General features: G+C 37.5%; 4 protein-coding genes across 4 annotated transcripts; 2 read left to right on the top strand and 2 right to left on the bottom strand.

The window, feature by feature from the left end:
• The first annotated feature begins 4722 nt into the window (after positions 1-4722).
• LOC106709716 lies at positions 4723-7423 on the top strand. Its single transcript, XM_014501569.2, has 7 exons — positions 4723-4890; positions 5363-5632; positions 5889-6173; positions 6368-6540; positions 6616-6707; positions 6895-7046; positions 7120-7423. Exons 1-7 carry the CDS (start codon positions 4723-4725, stop codon positions 7366-7368), a joined length of 1389 nt encoding a protein of 462 aa, XP_014357055.2. The 3' UTR covers positions 7369-7423.
• Positions 7424-8574: 1151 nt separating this feature from the next.
• Positions 8575-11521, top strand: LOC106709706 (tubulin-folding cofactor B). Its single transcript, XM_014501559.2, has 5 exons — positions 8575-8792; positions 9506-9705; positions 10158-10301; positions 10785-10943; positions 11171-11521. Exons 1-5 carry the CDS (start codon positions 8670-8672, stop codon positions 11286-11288), a joined length of 744 nt encoding a protein of 247 aa, XP_014357045.1. The 5' UTR covers positions 8575-8669; the 3' UTR covers positions 11289-11521.
• A 1250-nt stretch (positions 11522-12771) lies between these two features.
• Positions 12772-17255, bottom strand: LOC106707284 (pleiotropic regulator 1). Its single transcript, XM_045679948.1, has 8 exons — positions 17002-17255; positions 16498-16622; positions 16155-16409; positions 15573-15659; positions 15272-15357; positions 14646-14840; positions 13757-14077; positions 12772-12994 (listed from the first exon to the last, which is right to left on the bottom strand). The coding sequence occupies exons 1-8, from the start codon at positions 17115-17117 to the stop codon at positions 12803-12805; spliced, it is 1377 nt and encodes a 458-aa protein (XP_045535904.1). The 5' UTR covers positions 17118-17255; the 3' UTR covers positions 12772-12802.
• A 1243-nt stretch (positions 17256-18498) lies between these two features.
• Positions 18499-20452, bottom strand: LOC106709713. Its single transcript, XM_014501565.2, has 4 exons — positions 20380-20452; positions 19760-19971; positions 19263-19368; positions 18499-19176 (listed from the first exon to the last, which is right to left on the bottom strand). The coding sequence occupies exons 2-4, from the start codon at positions 19965-19967 to the stop codon at positions 18708-18710; spliced, it is 783 nt and encodes a 260-aa protein (XP_014357051.2). The 5' UTR covers positions 19968-19971; positions 20380-20452; the 3' UTR covers positions 18499-18707.
• Positions 20453-20704: the final 252 nt, after the last annotated feature.

The following is a 20704-nucleotide window of genomic DNA, read 5'->3' as shown; positions in this document are numbered from 1 at the left end:
TAACAATTTTTGTCCACTTTTCCTTCTTTTCCCGTAGCATATGGCCTGTCCATCTCCATTTTAATTTTCTTGTAGTTTTAACAGTGTTTTTAAATTTTGTTTTGTTCTTTATTTGATCCAGTGGTATTTTATCTTTCCTTTTTATTCCTACTACGCTCCGTTCTATTCCATTTTGACAAATTGCTATTTTATTTTGTAGTTGTTCTGTTAGTGCCCATGTTTGGCAGCCATACGTCAGACACGGTAATATACAAACGTTAAATACTCTTCTCTTCGCACTAATTGGCATATCTTTGTTTTTCATGATTTCACTCAGCGACCAAAATTTCTTCCAAGTGTTGGCAACCCTTCTGTCTATTTCTTTTTGCATTGTATTTTCAGTCGAAATCAGTTGTCCTAAATATACATATTCTTTTACTTTTTCTATTTCTTCGTTATTTACTTTGATAACATAACTATGTGTGGTGTTACTCATGACTTTAGTTTTGGAGGTATTCATTGTAAGGCCTGCTACTGCACTTTGATCAGATAATTGTTGCAACATTTTTTGTAGGGTGTTAGGACATTCTGAAAATAAAACTAGATCATCTGCAAAGCGGAGATGATTAAGGTTTTCTCCATTGATATTGAGTCCGTATGCAGACCATTCTAATTTTCTGAATATCATTTCTAATACCGCTGAGAATAGTTTAGGAGATATAGGGTCCCCTTGCCGAACTCCTCTTTGGATCGAAAATTCTTCCCGATATTTATATTACGGGATGCTTAAAAAAATACAGTTCGATATTGTTTAGTTAACCCTTTGACTGCTGTTGATATTATTGACGTAAACGTGGTTATAAAAGTGTATGTTTTAACCGTAAATAAACAAAACTGTTTCCAATATAAGTAATTATTACTTTTTAATTAGTACTTTGTCGATATCGCATTTCGAAAACCTACGCATGATCAATAATAGTGATGCAACGGATGTCTGTTTCCGTTTCCGCAAGTGCGGAAGTTCCGCACCCTTTTCAACATCCGTTTCTGTTTCTGTTTCCGCAACTTTTATAACGGAGATAAAACGGAACTTTACGACACCTGAGAGATCCAAATGCGCGGCGCGAGACGCGCAGTCCGCGCGCGGCCTTTCGGCACTTGTCGCATTTGTTTGTTTACGTACTTTTTCGTGAATTTAAGCGCGTAATATTTTCTGCTGCTGTTTGAAACAATCAGCTTCTCTTGCTGGAGTTGACTGTCTAGTTGTTGTCCATATACAATTTGACAACTGGCAAAATGTGACTATTTCATACTTACGAGTTATTAAATGTGCTTTTGAATAAGTGATAACCATGCAATATATCATCATCATTATTAACATCAGCTCACTATACATCCCCACTGAGGGGCTCGGAGCCTACCCCAAATTTGGGGTGATTAGGCCATAGTCAACCACACAGGCCCAGAGCGGGTTGACTTCACACATATCATTGAATTTTTTCTCAGATATGTGCAGGCAGCATCACTATGTTTTCCTTCATCGTAAGAACGTCGGATAAATGTACATATCTAAATCGAAAAACACATTGGTACATGGCGGGATTCGAACCCAGGACCTGCAGATTGCAAGTCAAGTGCCACGAGCCACCGACGCCTAATAATTATATCTTTTTCTAATCTAGATTTGGTGTATTTGATACTTAGCACATTCACTATTTACAAAATAAAAAAAGGTAACAGCTGGGAGCCAAAACTTTTTATGGTGAATTTTTATTTAGTATCTGGGAATGTTTGAACATATAGATAAATTAATAATGTTATTATAATTATTTAAAAAAAAAACACATTTTTTGCATTTGAGCACTAGGGATGGCAATGGTTTAGTTCACTAATATGTAGATATTTGTTCCACTATTGCATTTCTATGTACTAATATGTTACAAGATTTTGACAAAATCAAGTTTTTCATCAAATTCCAGAATATTGAGTAAAACATGTAAGGATACTAATCAAAACCAGCTTTTATCTCTTCGGTTCAAGATCTTGAAACATTTCATACACACCCACACATACACACATGTGTCATAGCATTGTCACTACATTATTCCCACAACAAGAAGAGCTGGACTACGAAATACCCGCAAACGCCGCCGAAGTCCCTGCAATCACGAACGAGGAATTCGTAGGCGCATACAACGCAATAAAGAATAAGAAGGCGCCGGGTATGGATCGCATCCCTAACGTAGCTCTGAAGGCGGCAATGAAGGGAGAGCAAAATGGGTTTCAGAAGGTATTTAACAGTGGTCAGCAGTGAATGTATTTGACGGCGTATCCGCCAAAGTCAAATGACTGGTTGACTTTTTCAGCCAAGCGAAGCGTCACTGTCGATGGTTGTGAGGGCGGCCATTGAACAGTGTTGTTCGAGACGGCGCCCGCGCATCACGCTTGCGACGAATCGCTTAGCATCTAATTAACAATTAAAATCTAGCGCTTAATTAAGTTGGTGTCGCATTGGTTAGACACTACAGTGTTCATTCCACTGTGTATTTTTGGTTACCTAACCCTTATTAAACAACTGCGATTGCAACAAGGACTCGTGATCTGTTCACGCCCACCTGCCGACATACCCACTTTTATACTCGCACAAGATGATTTCTGATGAAGGCCCTCCTGCCCCTTCATATTAATAAAAAAATATATTTGTTGTTTTTCAACACGAGTGGTTTGTCGAACACTAATTTTTAAATAGTGTAATTTTGTTTCCTGAAAATAAATTTAAAAAAAAAAACGCGTATTTTAACTTATTGCAGCGCAGTAAAAATACATACATTGAAGGCTAAAGGACACCGATATCCAATGCCTTAATAAATTAAAAACGAATACAAACTGTTTTTACCGAAAAAATTTTTTTTGTAAATATGTTTTTTATTATTATTTACACTTCTGTTTCCGCATCCGTTTCCGTTTCCGTTTCTGCTAAAAAAATTTTTTGACATCTGTTTCCGTTTCTGGTTCCGGTAAGACACTTCCGTTGCATCACTAATCAATAATCATTCAGTAATCTTAGTTTCTAATAATAAATATCAGCTGGCATTAAAAGGGTTGACATATATTTAAGTTAAAATGTTATTAAACATTATCGAAGTTTTTTTTTTTATAGTAAGAAACAATGTTTTACGAATACCTAATTACTATTGATATTTCATCATTTAAATTCAAACAAACAGACAGACAATCATATAACTTAACATTTTCGAAGGAGAAACTAGAACCTTGAGAGTTAAGAACAGCACCGCTTTCTGCATTTCAATTTAGATGTAGTTCTCGGTAACATGGTACATAATTGATGTATATTTTCTTAAAATACGATTAAAATTAACAATTTGAAAAAAAAAATTTTTTTTTTGAAAATATTGATATTTTTTACATTACAAAAGAAATTTGCGGTAAAATTTTAATATGCATTATTAAAATCCATAATGGATGTATTAAAAATATTTAACCTATTTGCAATTGAATACGTATTTATAAAATAATAATATAGAAATCAGTAACATTTTTTAGAAATGTCATTTTATCTAGTAGCGAAATTGTAGCATTGATATATAATCTGTTGATGGTTCATAAAAGTTTGACATCTAATCGAGAATCGATTTTACAAATGTCATTTAGTAAGTGGCAACACTGAAGGAATTTATTACAACAAAAGGACTCCGGAAGCATTTTTTCAATTAATTTTCTGCTTTAGATGCGATATCAATAGGTTATATATATATGTTAAGATGAATTAAAATAGGCTATAGTAAGATTATTGTTAATATAATGCTTTATAGAAATATGTTTTTGATTACTCAGTGGACATGAGGCTTAAAAGAAAGGCCTATTTATCAGTTTTAACTCAAGACCTAATTTTAAGATAGTCTACATTTCGTGTCTAATTAATAATTGCTGGAACTACATTTTCTCAATTTTTATTTTATAACAAAGTTTAACTCTTGATGTGGAATAAATATTATTTAAACTTTGCTGTTTGTTAACACACAATCATATTTATGAAATAAAATTTTAAGTTATATAACTGGTTTTATTTATTTACAAAATTAAATACGACATTTCATTATAGCATACTAAATACTAGCTTTTGCAAGCGACAATTTGCGCGGAATTAAAAAAAAGTTACTCCGCTGGGCCAGTGACCCAAAGTGGGTCTTGGCTTCCGACACAAGAGATCGCCAGTGTCTCCTGTCTGTGCCTTCTCCTGCCATCGCTTGTAGCTCCAGCAGGTCTAGTAAAAAAAAAAGTTAAGTTAGTAAGTAGGATTTCATCAAGATCCGATTTTATAAATATGTATTAAAAACATCTATCCTAACTTTCGCATTTATAATATTAGTAAAGTAATTTTGTATTTTGGACGTGAGTAACTTTACCCACATGGGAAACAGCCCATGGTGGTTGCCCGCTTCATCATGAAAATATATCAAATATGTTACTATTTGTCATAACAAACTATACCTATAAAATAAATCTCGTAATATTCAGTGTTGCCACATAATTGTACTGGTATATATAAATCTGGTTATTGAAATAATTCTACCGATGAAAAATATTCTGAAAGAAGTTGTCAAATAAGTGACATGTTTTTGGCTGGTGCTGTCAGATCGTGTAGGGTCTATTTGTTCAATCGGGGTCTGTGTAAATACAAGTGTCGAGATAGGGCCCTCTAGCCATAGATCAGTAGGTGGAATGAGCGCGCAGCTGTTGTGCGCGCTGCTCGCGGTGGCGCTGGTGCGCGCGCGCGCTCACGAGTGTGCGCCAGGCACGGGACAGCTGGCGCGGCCTTGCCAACCGATTATCACCACCACCAGCGAAGACGCAGACCTCGACGAAGAGAGCGATTCTGCACCTTTCATGGTTTGTTGTTGGTTTTCTCCAAGCAACAAAGTGTAGGTAAATAGATTATGAAATAAACCATTAACGTCTTCAGTGGGTGACTCGTCTATATACTAATGTTGTTAATGGGTTAATCCAATTACCCAAAAGTGCTTTGATCAGTATCTCTTTCCCCACCACCAAATGCAGGTAAAATTTCAGTAACTTTCTTTGGATGTAACTGATTTATTTGAATTTGATTATCCTATTTTCCATTCGGGTAGTTTTGAATTTTATTCGAAGCATGGCCATGAGGATAAAAAATATCCACCTAGATACAATTTAAATTCACAATGCCTTTTTAAATTATTCATTACTCTTTACAGCAAAGACAAAAAAACATTTAATTCAAAGTCCATTGATTCTCAGAGCTTCTCTGAGCCAAGCATACTCATTCGAATGTACAGTTATATTTTATATATAACAAAAAAGTAGCGTTTGTTTGCATGTGTAGATAGTGGTAGAGCACGGGGACGGGTGGCGGTGCGCGGCGTCGCTAGTGTCGCTGCGCACGGGCGTGACGTCAGCGCGGTGCGCACGAGGACGGGCGCATCCGGCGCAAGGCCGCAACAGCGAGCAGATGCCGCAGGAGCTGTGGGCGCTGGCTGCGGCACAGCTGGCGCGCCGCGTGCCCGGGGACAACTTAGAGGGCTCCCGACCCGCTTCGCCCGCATCTACGGCGCGCCGCGTTGCGCGCATCGCACTCGCTGGTGACCGCAGACGGGTATGTGCCTCATTAGACTAGCCAAAAAGACTAGCAAAAATATCCTCTTTTTGTGCGTCTCCTCCTCTGTCGATTAACGGTAGTCATCGTATTTGCAAATGCATCTGCATTAGACATCTGCCTATTGGTAATGGTCACTCGCAATCTAAAATGTCTTGGGAAGAGACTCCTAAGTATCAAATAGCTTATCTATATGTAAAACAGTTTAAACTTTCGTGAATAAAACATATGGATACAATGTAAACAATGTGTTAAGGGAGAGGACCCGCTGCTGGACGACCTGGCGGTGCTGGAGCTGGAGTCTCCGTTCGGGTCATCGGCGCGTGCACGGCCCATCCTGATGGCCACGTCGCGCACCGAGTGCGAGAAGGAAACGGCGTGCCACGCGGTGCGCGCGGTGGCGGGTGCAGGCGCTCACCGCGCGCGTTTCCGCGTCGTGGACGCCGCGCTCGTGGCGGAGGCGCACTGCGCCACGCGCGTCCCTCACTGGGCGGACGTGCGCGATCGCGCGTTTTGTTTTTCCGGTGAGGAGCTATGTTCAGTAAGTTCTAACTTTTAAATCTTTGATTTTATAAAATACATTACATTTTACTTCCTACTAATGCGAATGTATCGATGTTTAGATCTAGAAATTTTTTTTGGCAAAAGCTGGTTATGTTAGTGTGTGCCAAGTTTGTTTGATCAATTGTCATATAAATGGTACTAGTAATTAACACGGCGGTCGTTTGCGTGTAGAACGACCGTGGCACGGGCGTGGTGTGCGGCGGCAAGCTGTGCGGCGTGCTGAGCGACTCGGTGTCGCAGGAGGGGCGGCACGCGGCGGACTGTGGCGACACGCACGTCGCCATGAGCGTGGCTCGCTGGCGCGCCTTCCTGCACTGCGCACACACACTGCGCGCCTGCGGACGGTGACACCGCTCTTCTCGATGTCTTATCAGCTTTAATATTTACATAACAATTGATTACTATCGTATATGTTATAGGGGCGACTGCGAGTCGCTGTGCAGCGAACATCGGCTGCTCAACACTGAGCCAACCACAGATCTCAGCACGCACGTTGACTCCACGTCGGCCGGTATTAACGATATTAATGTTACTTATTTTAATTACGCATTCAGAGATTTAAAATAAACAGTCTTAGCTGTCTTATTCGAATAGTCTAGCTTTAAGAAAGGCAGTGATTTTCCGTACATATATCTACCAATCTGTAGGTACTAAATAAATGTTAAAAATGTGTTATGGTGACGTGAGAACGTGTGCAGCTGCAGTGCCGCCGGCGCCGCATCGCAGCTCGCCGGCGGACGAGCTGTATTCCTACTCTTCGGACGTGGTGATGTTGACCTCCGCCAAGCCCGACGCCCGCTTTCCCGTGCGACCCGCGCACGAATATGAGCCCAACCGACCCGACTTTAAGGTAATGTCTGGATAGAATATAAACATATAGACAACTTTTATCAACGTCTGTCGACTTTACTACTACTGTCCAGGCCGGCGAGTACGGAGACAACGCGGCGGATTATGAGGAGCCGGTGCCGACGACGCGGCGTCGCGCAATGTCGGTGTCGCGCTCTGTACCGCGTGCGCTGCACACGGTCACGCGCACGCACCCCACACCCGCGCCCTCCAAGGAGCCCCCCGCCGAGTACCTGCTCTCCACCACCGACCACCTACGACCCCATTCCCTCTTCAGATACCTGTACTTGCTAATATTAACAAACATTTTCTATATCACATAACCTATTACGAATTCGAGAACGGTATGCCTCCTAAATTTTACAAGTTCATTTATCATTTGTTGTGAATATATAATTTTTAGTTTGCGAATAAATTTATTTATATATATTGTATTATCTGTGTTTTATTTTAGTTACTTCATCCATTATCCCAGATTTATACCCCCTTGGGCTGAGATAGCGAACCAAAGCCATGTGTGCCATTAATGGAACGCTTGAACCGACATTTGCCGCTGGAAAATTGGAGCCATCAAAAGAAGGCAAATATCGACATATCGCCTATAGTTGACTGCGCTAGTACGCGGATGTCTCTTATGCATTTGTTCCTTTCGTAGTTGATATCGCTACGGTGTCTATTAGCAATAACGAAACCACATCAAAGGGCTTACTTAGCACTTAACATTTGCGATACCCACTTACGTAACGTTATCGACATAATATGTCAAAATTTATATGAGATTGGTTAGTGTGCTTTACACCTGGTTGGGGTTTTGCTGCACAAATTTTAACGATGTCGTTACTAAAACTTACGAATATTTATGATTGGCGACGACGCTATATTCTTAGTCTAAAGAATAGATAGACTAACATGCTAATGTGAATGTGATACATTTTTTTACACTTCCCATTTCTTAATTACTGTAACCACAGACCTCTGTAATATGGACAGGATGCTGCTAGAGGTGACAGTGTTTGTTTCATTCTGATAGAAATGAGCCTGTTAATGATACTGAAAGTTTAATCTATTTCTACTATCAGCATAAATAGTCACCACCATCCCCAACCATTACGATCAGCTATCAGCGCCAAAATAGCGCAAAATACCATGGCTTTTTTTTTTCTTTTATATTGAAAAAGTTAGCGCTTGACCACGATCTCACCCGATGAGGTGAAGATGTGGTCTAAAGATGGTATGCGCTAGCTTTGTAGATGCCTATTCACTCTACTCTTGAAGGCCCCCACATCGTACTTGGACGGAAAAACTGACGCCGGCAACTTATTCCAATCCTTAGCAGTACGCACAAGGAACGATGATTCAAACTTTTTCGTTCGAACGCGCGGCACGTCTACTGCATAAAGATTGATTCCATCCGTATGTATGAACGTCCAATGGTAGAAAGTTTGTTTTAGTGTGTGTTTTGTTGTGTTTTAGTCTACAGTCCATTGAAGTCTGTACAAAACTTTTGACGGCAGATGGTTGACAGCTGACAGCAGATTCAATTTGTTGACATTTGACACATAAATTGTATTGCGGAGAAGGAATTTTCTTTGTTTATCAATTAATATTTTTAAACTCTGTACAAATGGAAGTAATAAAGGTTATAACGCAGGACTACGTAAATGTTCACATCACAACGTCTGATAGCGAAGATGGGCCGCCGATTGAAAGACGGTTCAAGAAAGAAATTTCCGTGCTTGAGTTTAAGGTTAGTATGATTCATATCATACTTTTGTTATTTAATTAATAGATAAAACGAAAAAAGTTTTATTTAAAACATTAAGAGTAGAAATATTTTAGGTATTCAGTTTTTCATTTTCCGTTTTGCGTAGTAAACGGTAAAACAAGCGTAAGTACGTAGTACTAGATTTGAACAATTTAAGTTAAAAATATATTTAGAATCGATACGATACGAATAAAATAATATTATTTATTAGAATCTATTTAATAGAATAGGTAAATAAATAAATTCCACACCGACAACTTGTAACTGCGCAATTTGGCTATTGGCCCTTTTCCTTCCATCCTTTTCTCCTTTGGTGCATTGCCTACTGAAATATACTCTAAAATATAAATGAACTCTTTCATACCGCTGACCAAATCTACGCAGACAAATCTAATTGGAGTGTCTATATGTAATTTCAATATAAAATTTTCATATTTCATGCACATAACATATTCCATTACTATAACAAACCAACTTTTAAAATTTTTTATCTGTTTGTCTGGCTGCATAGTTAACATTTAATTCCATTTGGAGGATGTCAGGATTAACTGCTAGTTGACTCAAAAAAAAGTTCAATTTACATCATAAACAATAAAATATTGTACATCAACAGAAATTAAGCTTGTATTATTATTACATAAATTTGTTGTGTGTGTTTTTATTATAATCAAATAACATAATTCTCTTTTCTACAGACAAAACTAGAGCTGGTTACTGGAGGATCAGCAGCTACCATGAAGCTAAAGGTGTTTGACAACAAAAACAACTTTGTGTGTGACATTGACAATGACAAAGCTCTCCTTGGGTCCTACCCCATCGATGATGGTGCCAGGATCCATGTCATTGACAACTTCACAATGGTCAAAGATTTTGCAGCCAATGATAGCGGTGAAAGGTTTGTAAAAAGTAAAGATTTGAGAGTGAATTCTTAGAAGGGTACTTATCTTTTCTGTGCTAGTTTTAACACTGCTAGCCCCCAGGACAAGATTTCTATGTTGGCTTCTTCTTTTTCAAAAGAAATTTGCCTTCGTTGTAATCAATGTTATACACGCAATCCTGTGGTACAACTTTCTTCCTTGTACCGTAGGTGGTCACAGATTGCGTGGGTGGGTAATGTGAAGTATATTTGAATATATATTTAAGTAATATAAGTATGTTTAAAAATCTACAAACTGAAGCAAACTCTTCCAAATTGTTTTAAGCCACTTAAAAATAGTTTTTTTTTTATATTTTGCGATAAAATAAAGAAGGCAATAATATAAATACAGCCAAACTCTACAATATTTTTGTAGAAACAAAATATAGTCTTAATTAAGCTTTGGCTTATGTCGATTTATTTATTTTTAGGTTTCAACTATCTGAAGAGGACTATGAAAAGAAGGGAGACACGCTGCGCTCGTTCCTGCAGCGTAACAAACTGGGCAAGTACAATGAGGAGGAGATGAGCAAACTAAAGGAGCAACAGCAGAAAGAATTAGAAGAGGAGGCTAAGTATGTTGAAAATCTATATATATAAAAGAAAGTCGTGTTAGTTACACTATTTATAACTCAAGAACGGCTGAATCGATTTGACTGAAAATTGGTGGGCAGGTAGCTTAGAACCAGGAAACGGACATAGGATAATTTTTTCCCCGTTTTTTATTTTTTATTCCGCACGGACGGAGTCGCGGGTAAAAGCTATTATTATATATAATAATAATAATTAACTATGTTATTGGTTGTAACTATGTAATTAACATTTGGTTTAAAATTGATTTGTAAAATGAAGAATTTTTAGTACAATTAAAGAGTCAATTAATTCAGGAAATATTAAGGTATTTATATATTTGAATGTAGAAGGTAAGGTGATCAAATTTTTTTACAAATTTGAAGACTACTGTTTAGTTTAATAAGTTTGTGGGAAATGAGTGTTGGCACACAAAACGAGATGGTTACATATACTATAGTTGAGTGACATAAAGGTGTGTATGTCAGTCTGGCGAGCAAGGTGCTGGTGGGCACACGGTGCGAGGTGCGCGCGCCCCGGCAGCCCGCGCGCCGCGCCACTGTGCGCTACAACGGACCGCTGGAGGGGGCGCGCGGATTCTGGATTGGTGTGCAATATGATGAGCCGCTCGGCAAGAACGACGGAGAGTGAGTGTTATCTTTGTATTAGCTTCGTTTATAACAAAAAAAAAAAATGATAGTCAATACCACAAAAAAAGCAACTTTCAAATTAATTAAAAACTTTAAAAATAGGTCATCTTTATATGGTTTGATGTCATACAATGAAATAAAACTTGTCGTTTAAATGTTCTAAAAACTTATCCTGACAAGCAATGGTTGACTCAATAAAAATAAACTTAATTGTATAATTCCAGAGTAAACGGCAAGAGATACTTCACATGTCCACCAAATTATGGTGGTTTCGTGAAACCAGTCTATGTAACTGTTGGGGACTTCCCCGAAGAAAAATATGATCTGGAGGACGAAATATAAGTTTATTTGCCCTACATTTATACAACTATATCGCTGATGCTTTAATTTGCTTAGAACTAATCAGTCATATAGATTTTATGCTTAAATCTCAAATAAAATTTGAACATGGACAAGCGAGAAACTTGAGTTAGAGGGAAACCTCTATGAGAGAGAAAATCATAGCTGTCCCTTAGATCAGTGTTTCCCAAAGTGGGCGATAACGTCCCCTTGGGGGCGTTTGAAACCTAGGAGGGGGCGATAAGGGGCCCAAAAAATGGGGGACATTAAAATTAATTAAAGTAATGAAATTGTGGTTTTTAAGTTTTAGGGCTGAATAAAAATTAGGGGGCTCTAACATATAATAGATTTTCAAAGGGGGCGGTGAAAGAAATAAGTTTGACAATCACTGCCTTAGATTCTCGCTTAATCAGATTCAAGTGTACTTGTTTGGTATATTTTTAGGTGCAATATAACTACATTTAACATGCATCATTAATTGTATTTAATTTGTATGTACGAATGTATGGATACATTAGTAATACTGATTTTGTGTTGAAATTATAATAGTTTCCATTATAAAAAAAAACTAAAACATCCCTCGTATTATCTTTGAAATAAATAGATGTTTTTGTTACAATAAAAACTCATTGTAACACTTATATGTTTGCTGGCAGACTGAATATGTAGGCTTTTATATATGAGCTAAAGAAGTGGGTGCGAGAATGGATGTCAGATTTGGTCAAATGTTGTTAAAATTTCATTTTATATCAAAGACTGAAGCATCGAAAGTATTTGTGAATTTTCAATTTTGCTATTTTATTACTAATTTTGAAAAAAAAAATACTCAACATTAATGGCATTTATTAGTTTTTAGATTTTGGTCTTCGGATTTAAATGTAAAAAAAAAATGTGTAAAATTAGTAATTAAAAAGTTACAAAATGATTTGATCAAATCTTTTTTATAAGGTGATAATCATAAATTATAATAAAAAATTATATTTTGATATTTGTCAAATGTAAATGGATAAGCTTTTGTACTACTTTTTATTGATGATGAAAAAATTGTGTTTAAATTTGTTTTATATTAAGTTTTGAATGAAAAATTTTTTATTTAAATATATTATAAGTTCGTCTAATCATGTTTGCATTTAAAAATTACATTTAACATTCCAAAAAATTGACAGATGTAATATTTTAACACAGCTGTAACTTTGTAATATTTTCGTATGTTTGCTTGTCATTTTGGAATTTATAAAAAATAAACGTATTTAACGAAACTAAAATGATATTTTATTTATATCTAGTCAGTGTTCGCAAAAATAAACGGTTATTCATCATTTTAAGCATAAAAAAGTTAATTATTATATGGGTATCCATCTTTTTTTTTTTCAAAAAGTAAAATCATGTTTTGCACAAGAAAATTTTTTGGACAGTGCTAACTTCGTCAGTAATATTCAATTAATTCAAAAGTATTTTTATATGAGGTCAAAACTAAAGAAAAAAACAATTTACGTCAAAAAATATTTTATTAGTTATTAGAACTTTCTTCTCTTCAATATCTCCGGTCTCCAGTTAACGGGATGTGTCTCTTCCGAGGCGGTGTCGTCCTCCTTGTATATCTTGATGGTCTTGTCTGCTTCAGTTGTGATAAGTCTGGAGCCCGACTGGTCAAATGTCATAGAGAATATGCCCGCCTCAGAGTCCATTGAGCCAGGTTGTACCGGCGCCTGTTACATGATGAATTCAAGTGTATAATAAACTATCATATTTATTAATCAACTAGCTGTCGCCCGCGACTCCGTCCGTGCGGCATTAAAAAATACATAATAAGTAGCCTATGTGTTCTAGACTATGTTCTACATCTGTGCCAAATTTCATCAAGATCCGTTAAACCGTTCCGGAGATACCTTCTAACTAACAAACATCCATCCATCTGAACATTCGCATTTATAATATTAGTATGATTAATGTTGATGTTTTAAACGTTTTGGATATGATTAAAAGAAAAAAAATCAAATAATTTCACAGTTTTGACAATGTTTTGATAATTTACAAAGCAATATATAAGCCAGCTATCTTTTATATGTAACCACTATCTAAAAAACATATTTGTATGTATGTATTTGGTTTTGGAACGAAGTTCCTTATCGCGCGTTGTGAAAGGGGGCTAGACGGAAAAAATTCTTACGAAAAGTTGTCACGACACTTTTTGCTGTAGTAAGTATGTTAACGAGGAATGAGCGCTACTTCACCATGGCAACGACGTGACAATATATAACGAAAATTCATAGAAATTAAATGTACTTCTTGTGAACACTTAAGTTTTTTATGCATAGAATAAACATTGGTTCCTTCACTAATTAATTGAAAGTAACTTCGTTCCATCCGGGTGTCCCTTGACACCTCTCAAGTTTTTTTTTTGAAGAGAAATGGGTGATAATATGTCTCATAATTCATTTTATCATACAAATATACATCACAACACTGACCTGTAAACGTTGGAAGTTGTACCCTGTCCTCCAGTCCCAAAGGAACATGGTGCCGTTATCTCCACCGCTGACGAGCACACCTTCAGAGTTCACTGCCATACAGTTCACTATCGCATTATGTCCGGAGAGGTTCTGTATGAACTTGCCTTCCGGACATTTCCATTGCTTTATATTATCCGGTGATGCTGACGCAAATGTGTACTGCGTCGGATGTATGACTACAGAACGTACTGATTTCTTATGATTTGTGAGAGTGCACATTGATTTACCCGCTGCCAGGTCCCATAGACGAATAGTGGAGTCATGAGAACCTGTTATTATCTATTAAAAAAATATTACATTGTTAATTGTATATAGTATAGTAATGTAGAGAGTGTCGGTGGCTCAGGTGTTAAGCACTTGACTTGTAATCTGCAGGTCCTGGGTTCGAATCCCGCCATGTACCAATATGTTTTTCGATTCTCGATTTACATATGTACATTTATCCGACGTTCTTACTGTGAAGGAAAACATCGTGATGCAACCTGCACATATCTGAGAAGAAATTCAATGATATGTGTGAAGTCAACCCGCACTTGACCAGCGTGGTTGACTATGGCCTAGTCACCCCTAACTTGGGGTAGGCTCCGAGCCCCTCAGTGGGGACGTATAGTGAGCTGATGATGATGAATTGTATATAATTTCGATTTGAAAACTGATGGTGATAGAAAATATTCCTTTCAAATAAAATTGTGCATGTCAATGGCCTCCGGCTGTAAAAAAATCACCAAAAAGTACTTGCATGTAAGGGTCGACCAAGGAGGTTTTATGGAGTACCTTTACCCTTAAAGAAGGCATGGTTATCTTTTAAAAATTTCCTTCAATACTAAAATTGCAGCGCTAATTGTACCTGTGGCTCAGCGGACTGGCAGGCGAGCGCTGCTACAGTATCCGTGTGTCCGGTGAGAGTGTGCACGTTGGCCTTTGTACGTACATCCCACACGCGAGCAGTAGCATCGCGGCCCGCAGACACCAGAACGTCGATCGTGGGGTGAAGTCCCAGAGCGTACACTGCTGAAAGGTGTCCGTGGTAGTGCCGGATCACCTTCATATGTCACATCTTGATATATATATTGTTATTTATTAAGAACCCCAAACTTTGAGCAAATGAGACTATAAATCAGTGTTTCCCAAAGTAGGCGATAACGCCCCCTTGGGGGCGTTTGAAACCTAGGAGAGAACAACAAGGGGCCCAAAAAATGGGGGGCATTGAAATTAATTAAAGTAATGAAATTGTGGTTTTTAAGTTTTAGGGCTGAATAAAAGATAGGGGGCTCTGAAATATAACTGATTTTCAAAGGGGGCGGTGAAAGAAATAAGTTTGACAATCACTGCTATAAATGAACAAAACTGATGAATTTGTTCAACCAAACTAAAAGATACTGCAGACAGTGAAAATATTGTTAATAAACATTTTTACATTCTTATTTATCATTTCACATTATTAATTAAGACGGATAGTAAAAATGTTCTTACCTTGTTATACTCCAAGTCCCAGCATTTAACCTGTCTGTCCTCACCACAACTGAACAGGTAAGGATGTCTCGGTGATACTTCCAGACCTGCATACATAAACATTGTATTTCATACGTAAAAACGAACCTGGATATGTGAGAAACTAAAAAAGATGGACAACCTGCATAAGCAATAAACTCGTATTAGAGAGAAATAAAAAATCTTGGTCTCTTTGATTCTTGCTTATCCTGGTTCAACTGTATTTTAATTTACTATTATCGTATTTTGTATCTTGACCAATTATAATGAAATTACAACTAACCTCTTACTGTACTAACATGTCCTGTGAGAGAGACTTTCAATTTGCCAGTCGCTAAATCCCAAATCTTTATAACTCTGTCTGCAGCACCTGGAATAAAAGTTTAATACTTTAATGACTTATTTTGTAAGCTAATAACTTAAATTTAAACAGCAATAAAAAAGCACATAAATATTAACAATCTTTATCATCATCAGCTCGCTATACGTCCTGACTGAGGGGCGCGGAGCCTACCCTAAGTTAAGAGTGACTAGGCCATAGTCAACCACGCTGGCCCAGTGCGAGTTGACTTCACACATATCATTGAATTTCTTCAAAACAAACAACAACAAAACCTAACAACCTTAGAAAAGAATTTTATTGCTTGAGAGAACTCATAATAATTTTTCTTGATAAGTTATTTACTAGAAAACTGAAATCAAATAAAACCAACTTTGTGTGTATTTTTTTACAGGACTTATTCAATATATTGCCCTTGCTCGATTCCCTAGTTAGACAAACTAGATAGACTTTTAGATAAACTAATTTTAGACATTTTTTTGTACATTTGATAAGACCAATAAAAGTTAAATAAATAATACACACCGGTAGCAAACCATTCATTGCCAGGCTCAACTGCAACACACCTCACCCAGCCCAAATGTCCCGATATCACCCTGAACAGCTTCCATGGTGCATGCCACTTTGGTTTGGGTACTGTGGGTGGTCTACGAGGTACAACTGCAGCAGCACCAGTCCCCAGGAGCCCTTGAGAACCGGGAGCTGCTGGGGCTGACATTGAGCCTGGATTGTATGGTAACATGGCACCATCTGAACCTAGTGCTGCGGATTCTGCCATTTCTGAATGATCAAAGAAAAATGTTATTGACAATTTAACTTAATACATAAGTTATATCAGACATTCTGAAAGTTTTCCTGTCAAAAGTACCTGTGTCATGTGGTGTTTCAGGTCGGCTGAGGATTTGCTGTTGTTTGACTGCTTGTGCCTGCTCCACTGCAGACATCACCTGACCATAGCTGTCTCGAGCTTTTACATTTTTCAAAATTTTCTCTCTACAATGATATTTAAAAAGAATTAATAATTAAATGTTATATTGATTGAGTATATGAAGTATAAGAAACATTAAAGAACATATAAGAAACATTAAATCGTAGAACTTCTTGACTAGCAAGTAAGTGGTTACAATCATCACACCAGCAAAAAAGGCTACCCATAGTGACAATCATTAAACCACTACATATTAGCTTATAAGGTATCAGGCTAGCAGAAAAAACTGGCCTAACATCTTTAGGCTTAATACCTAAATAGCACATAAAGCTAAGTCTGTAAGCAACCCGTTAGAGATCTAGACAACAACTTTTATAACCGTTAAAAACCGCCGTACCTTATTTAAACTTTAAATTTGTGTTCATCTTAATAATTAGTACTTACGCTTTTTCATCGATTGGCGGCAATAAACTTTGGTTGGACAAGAACATATCATGCGATCTTTTCAATGATCTGAACACAAGTGTATGTACAGAGTGCTTTATAACATCGTCAGCCATTTTTTTGCTATAAATTAGTTTTGCATATCACAAATACCACCGCTTAAACTACTTCTTATTTAGTATGAACTAATCTAACCCAAATACAAACAAGAATAAACAAAACGCGCTTAACGTTTTTGTCAAAATTGTAATATGACGTTGACACTTGGCAATGTGACTGACACTGACGAATCCGAATCATTTTGTGAAGCTTGTTGTCTTTGGATTTTTGGAACAAAGAGTGTATAAAATAAAAAAAGCTTTTGAAGGTAGTTTTTGGTTCGGTCTAAAATTTTTTTACAGATTTCTTTTATTTGTGTCGAACAATTCAACTTTTGATTTTTTAGCTCTGAATAATAAGAAGTCGGCTAAAAAAAGACTTCATACCATCTATTATAAACTAGCTTTTACCCGCGACTCCGTCCGCGCGGAATAAAAAATAGAAAACGGGGTAAAAATTATCCTATGTCCGTTTCCTGGTTCTAAGCTACCTGCCCACCAATTTTCAGTCAAATCGATTCAGCCGTTCTTGAGTTATAAATAGTGTAACTAACACGACTTTATTTTATATATATGACTAGCTTTTACCCGCGACTGCGTCCGCGCGGAATAAGAAATAGAAAACGGGGTAAAAATTATCCTATGTCCGTTTCCTGGTTCTAAGCTACCTGCCCACCAATTTTCAGTCAAATCGATTTAGCCGTTCTTGAGTTATAAATAGTGTAACTAACACGACTTTCTTTTATATATATAGATAAGATGTTATATGATGCTCATAAACAAAAAAAAAACAATATTGTTTGCAGTGGTGTATCAATCCTTTATTATATGAATAGAAAATTATTTTAAAAGTAATTATACTAATTTATTTATCATAATTATACTTATCCAAAAGAATATTTTACAAAGTACTACAAAATTTATTCTCCGATATTACGAACAAGTGACACAAAATTTCAAAGCATAACTTTTTCATACTATCTGTTTACTAGCATTTTACGAAGCTTATTTATTTTGTATTTACATTTACTTATAATTATTTTTTTATTTGCACTACAATATTTTTTACTTATATAAACGGAAATCATTCATATTGTCATTTTGCTTTATTATTACATCATATAAACATTAATACGTTTCTTCTGATATGGTTTGGTTAATATTATTTAATATGAGTGTTAGACTAAATCTAGATTAATGTACGGTTATTTTTTGTAACAGAAATAGAAAAACTTATATTTTAAAATAACTTTCCGCTTTCTAATCTGATTACTAAAGTAATCTCTAGTTAAACCTTAATTAATACGTTACGTTGGTTTTATTAAATAGTCTATAACTACATGTTATAGCTTTAAAAACATAAATTTTTAAGTATTAACATCTAGACATTATCTGTGCAATTATGTTATTTATCCGAAGCATTAAAACATCTTGTGAAAATTGCTAAAACACGAATATGGGTTCACTAAATTGAAAAGTTTTTGATTTGAAGTGTTGAGAAGTGTTATATTCTCACACGAGGCGGTCTACGTTGGAGTCTGCGATAGACTGCCACTCGTAATCTATATCTGTTGTATCGGCGACGGAGAAGACCGCGCCTCCCTCGCTTCAGATGGCCGACTTCTCCGAATTGTTGGCGTCACTGACGCGCCTCGAGTGCGGCGCCCGGCGGAGGGTTCTCGGCTGGAGGTTCAAAGGAGGAAGGTTGGGTCTTTCGATCCTGGTAGGCGAGGAGACCAGTGGTCTAGTTCTACGCAGTGTATCCATTCCGTTCCTGAAGTACTCCTCTGTTCTATCGGAGTAGCTTTCGATGAGAGGTGCCGGGTCTTCGTATTCGACGTTGAAGTGTCTAGTGATGGCGAGATCGTCTGGAGGTCCCAGTTTGTATAGCGGGGGCTCGACACACTCGTAGTGATGGTCTTCGGTCTCGTCGTGAGGGTAGGTGTCGGCGACGAAGTGTCGCGTGCCGCGCGGAGTGAGCGCCGCCCAGAGGACGCGGGAGTCCAGGGCGGCGCTGCCGTACAGCGCATTGGAGCCGCTGGCCTTGCCCGTGCCGCTCTTACAACCGCCACGTGCTCTGAGAGATCAACAAATGAATAGATGTCTGTAAAAAGGAAATGTGTAAAGATGGAACGGTGGTAGAAATATAAATAAGTTACGTACTCTCTGCACTTGAGCAGGAAGAGCGCGAGCAGAGCGGCGATGCAGAGGACGGCGATGCAGCATGTGATCAGCACCAGGAACCACGTGTCGTCGTAACCCGCAGGCTCTGCGATCACACACGGCTGTTACTTATCATTCTAACTTTGGAATCTCGAAACTTAGGTTTAATTATAGCTATTGGTACAACCCGTGCACAAAAACATGAGATGAGACATGTGTGACTATATACACTGAATACCAAAGTACGGAATGATTGCTAAAACGTTTTGAAGCTTAAAGGTTAACATGCATTACTAAACTTCTCGCGATCACCGCGGTACGGCGTACGTTCAGAGATAATTTGTAAGTCAATTTCGATTGCGCGAAGAATCAGGCGGTGCCACATGCCAGGTGAAGGAGAAGTGGACTAATACGTGTTGACCTTATGTCTCATGCCAATGCACGTTAATTGTCGTGTCATGTCAATATCCATCTATTTGGTCAACATAGACCCTGACCATGTCTCGGCAGCTCATGGTACTCGACCCCGGGGAAGAGCGCGTTGACCTCGTTGTTGAGATGAGGAGGACAGCGCGCGGCCTTGCACGGTGGCGTCAGGTTGGCGGCGCTGGCGCTGGCCAGGAAGGCCGGCAACGGAGGAGGCGGCATGCGTAGGATGCTGTCCGGCGGCGGACCCACCGACAGACATTCAGACCCACAAGCCATACTACTGCAAAGATATATGAAATTAATCAAAAAAGGGACAATAGTCCATATTGTTATACTCGTAGCTTGTATTGTAGCTTGGACGGTATTTATAAATATTTCAATGAAGTTAACAAAGCAAAAATGTATTTAACTAATACTTTTCGTACAATCAAAGCGCAATAAAAAATATTGTAAGTTTTGTTTAAACATCATTATAAATAATGATAACTATTAAAATAATAATGATGAATCTAATATTTTATTTATTAATGGTTGTTGACGTAATTTTCAATATACATTTAATGGAAAGATAGAGCAATTAAAACAAAAAAGTAGCTTATGCTAATTTTCCGCTATTGTCAAATCTCAATTAGGTTTTTAGTGTTATTAATTATTTAATTAATTATTTTGATAGTGCTATTATACTCACATGTATTTTTAAACGATTTTTTATACAAAAACACAGCACTTTACAACAGTTTCGAGTTACACTTGCACAGAAATTGGTACAGGGATGAAGAGCGCAGACGCGAACCTCTACCACAGACAGACCAAACAATGTTTTTAATCAGGAATATTCGATTACTTCGCAATTCACTACCTGCTTAACACCGAAGCTTTAACAATCTTCGCAGTAAAATACGCAATGGATGTGGTGTATTTTATATGTTAGTAGGGATTTCAGTACATAGTACAAAGAATTTTATTGATTCGCGCAAGCGCGGGAAAGGATTTTGCGACCCTTACATTATAGT

The sequence above is a fragment of the Papilio machaon genome, chromosome 11 (genome assembly GCF_912999745.1).
Source record: "Papilio machaon chromosome 11, ilPapMach1.1, whole genome shotgun sequence".
NCBI lineage: Eukaryota > Metazoa > Arthropoda > Insecta > Lepidoptera > Papilionidae > Papilio > Papilio machaon.
This window is presented reverse-complemented; position numbering and strand designations above follow the sequence as displayed.

Coding starts and splice junctions, on each gene's coding strand:
- LOC106709716 (XM_014501569.2), top strand. CDS start 4,723: ATGAGCGCGCAGCTGTTGTGCGCGCTGCTCGCGGTGGCGCTGGTGCGC. Junction 5,633..5,888: donor TCGCTGGTGACCGCAGACGG/GTATGTGCCTCA, acceptor CAATGTGTTAAG/GGAGAGGACCCGCTGCTGGA. Junction 6,541..6,615: donor ACACTGCGCGCCTGCGGACG/GTGACACCGCTC, acceptor TATATGTTATAG/GGGCGACTGCGAGTCGCTGT.
- LOC106709706 (XM_014501559.2), top strand. CDS start 8,670: ATGGAAGTAATAAAGGTTATAACGCAGGACTACGTAAATGTTCACATC. Junction 10,302..10,784: donor GAATTAGAAGAGGAGGCTAA/GTATGTTGAAAA, acceptor TGTGTATGTCAG/TCTGGCGAGCAAGGTGCTGG. Junction 10,944..11,170: donor CTCGGCAAGAACGACGGAGA/GTGAGTGTTATC, acceptor GTATAATTCCAG/AGTAAACGGCAAGAGATACT.
- LOC106707284 (XM_045679948.1), bottom strand. CDS start 17,117: ATGGCTGACGATGTTATAAAGCACTCTGTACATACACTTGTGTTCAGA. Junction 15,660..16,154: donor CAATGAATGGTTTGCTACCG/GTGTGTATTATT, acceptor CTTTTATTCCAG/GTGCTGCAGACAGAGTTATA. Junction 12,995..13,756: donor ACAACTTCCAACGTTTACAG/GTCAGTGTTGTG, acceptor ATCATGTAACAG/GCGCCGGTACAACCTGGCTC.
- LOC106709713 (XM_014501565.2), bottom strand. CDS start 19,967: ATGGCTTGTGGGTCTGAATGTCTGTCGGTGGGTCCGCCGCCGGACAGC. Junction 19,369..19,759: donor CCATGAGCTGCCGAGACATG/GTCAGGGTCTAT, acceptor GTGTGATCGCAG/AGCCTGCGGGTTACGACGAC. Junction 19,177..19,262: donor TTCCTGCTCAAGTGCAGAGA/GTACGTAACTTA, acceptor TTGATCTCTCAG/AGCACGTGGCGGTTGTAAGA.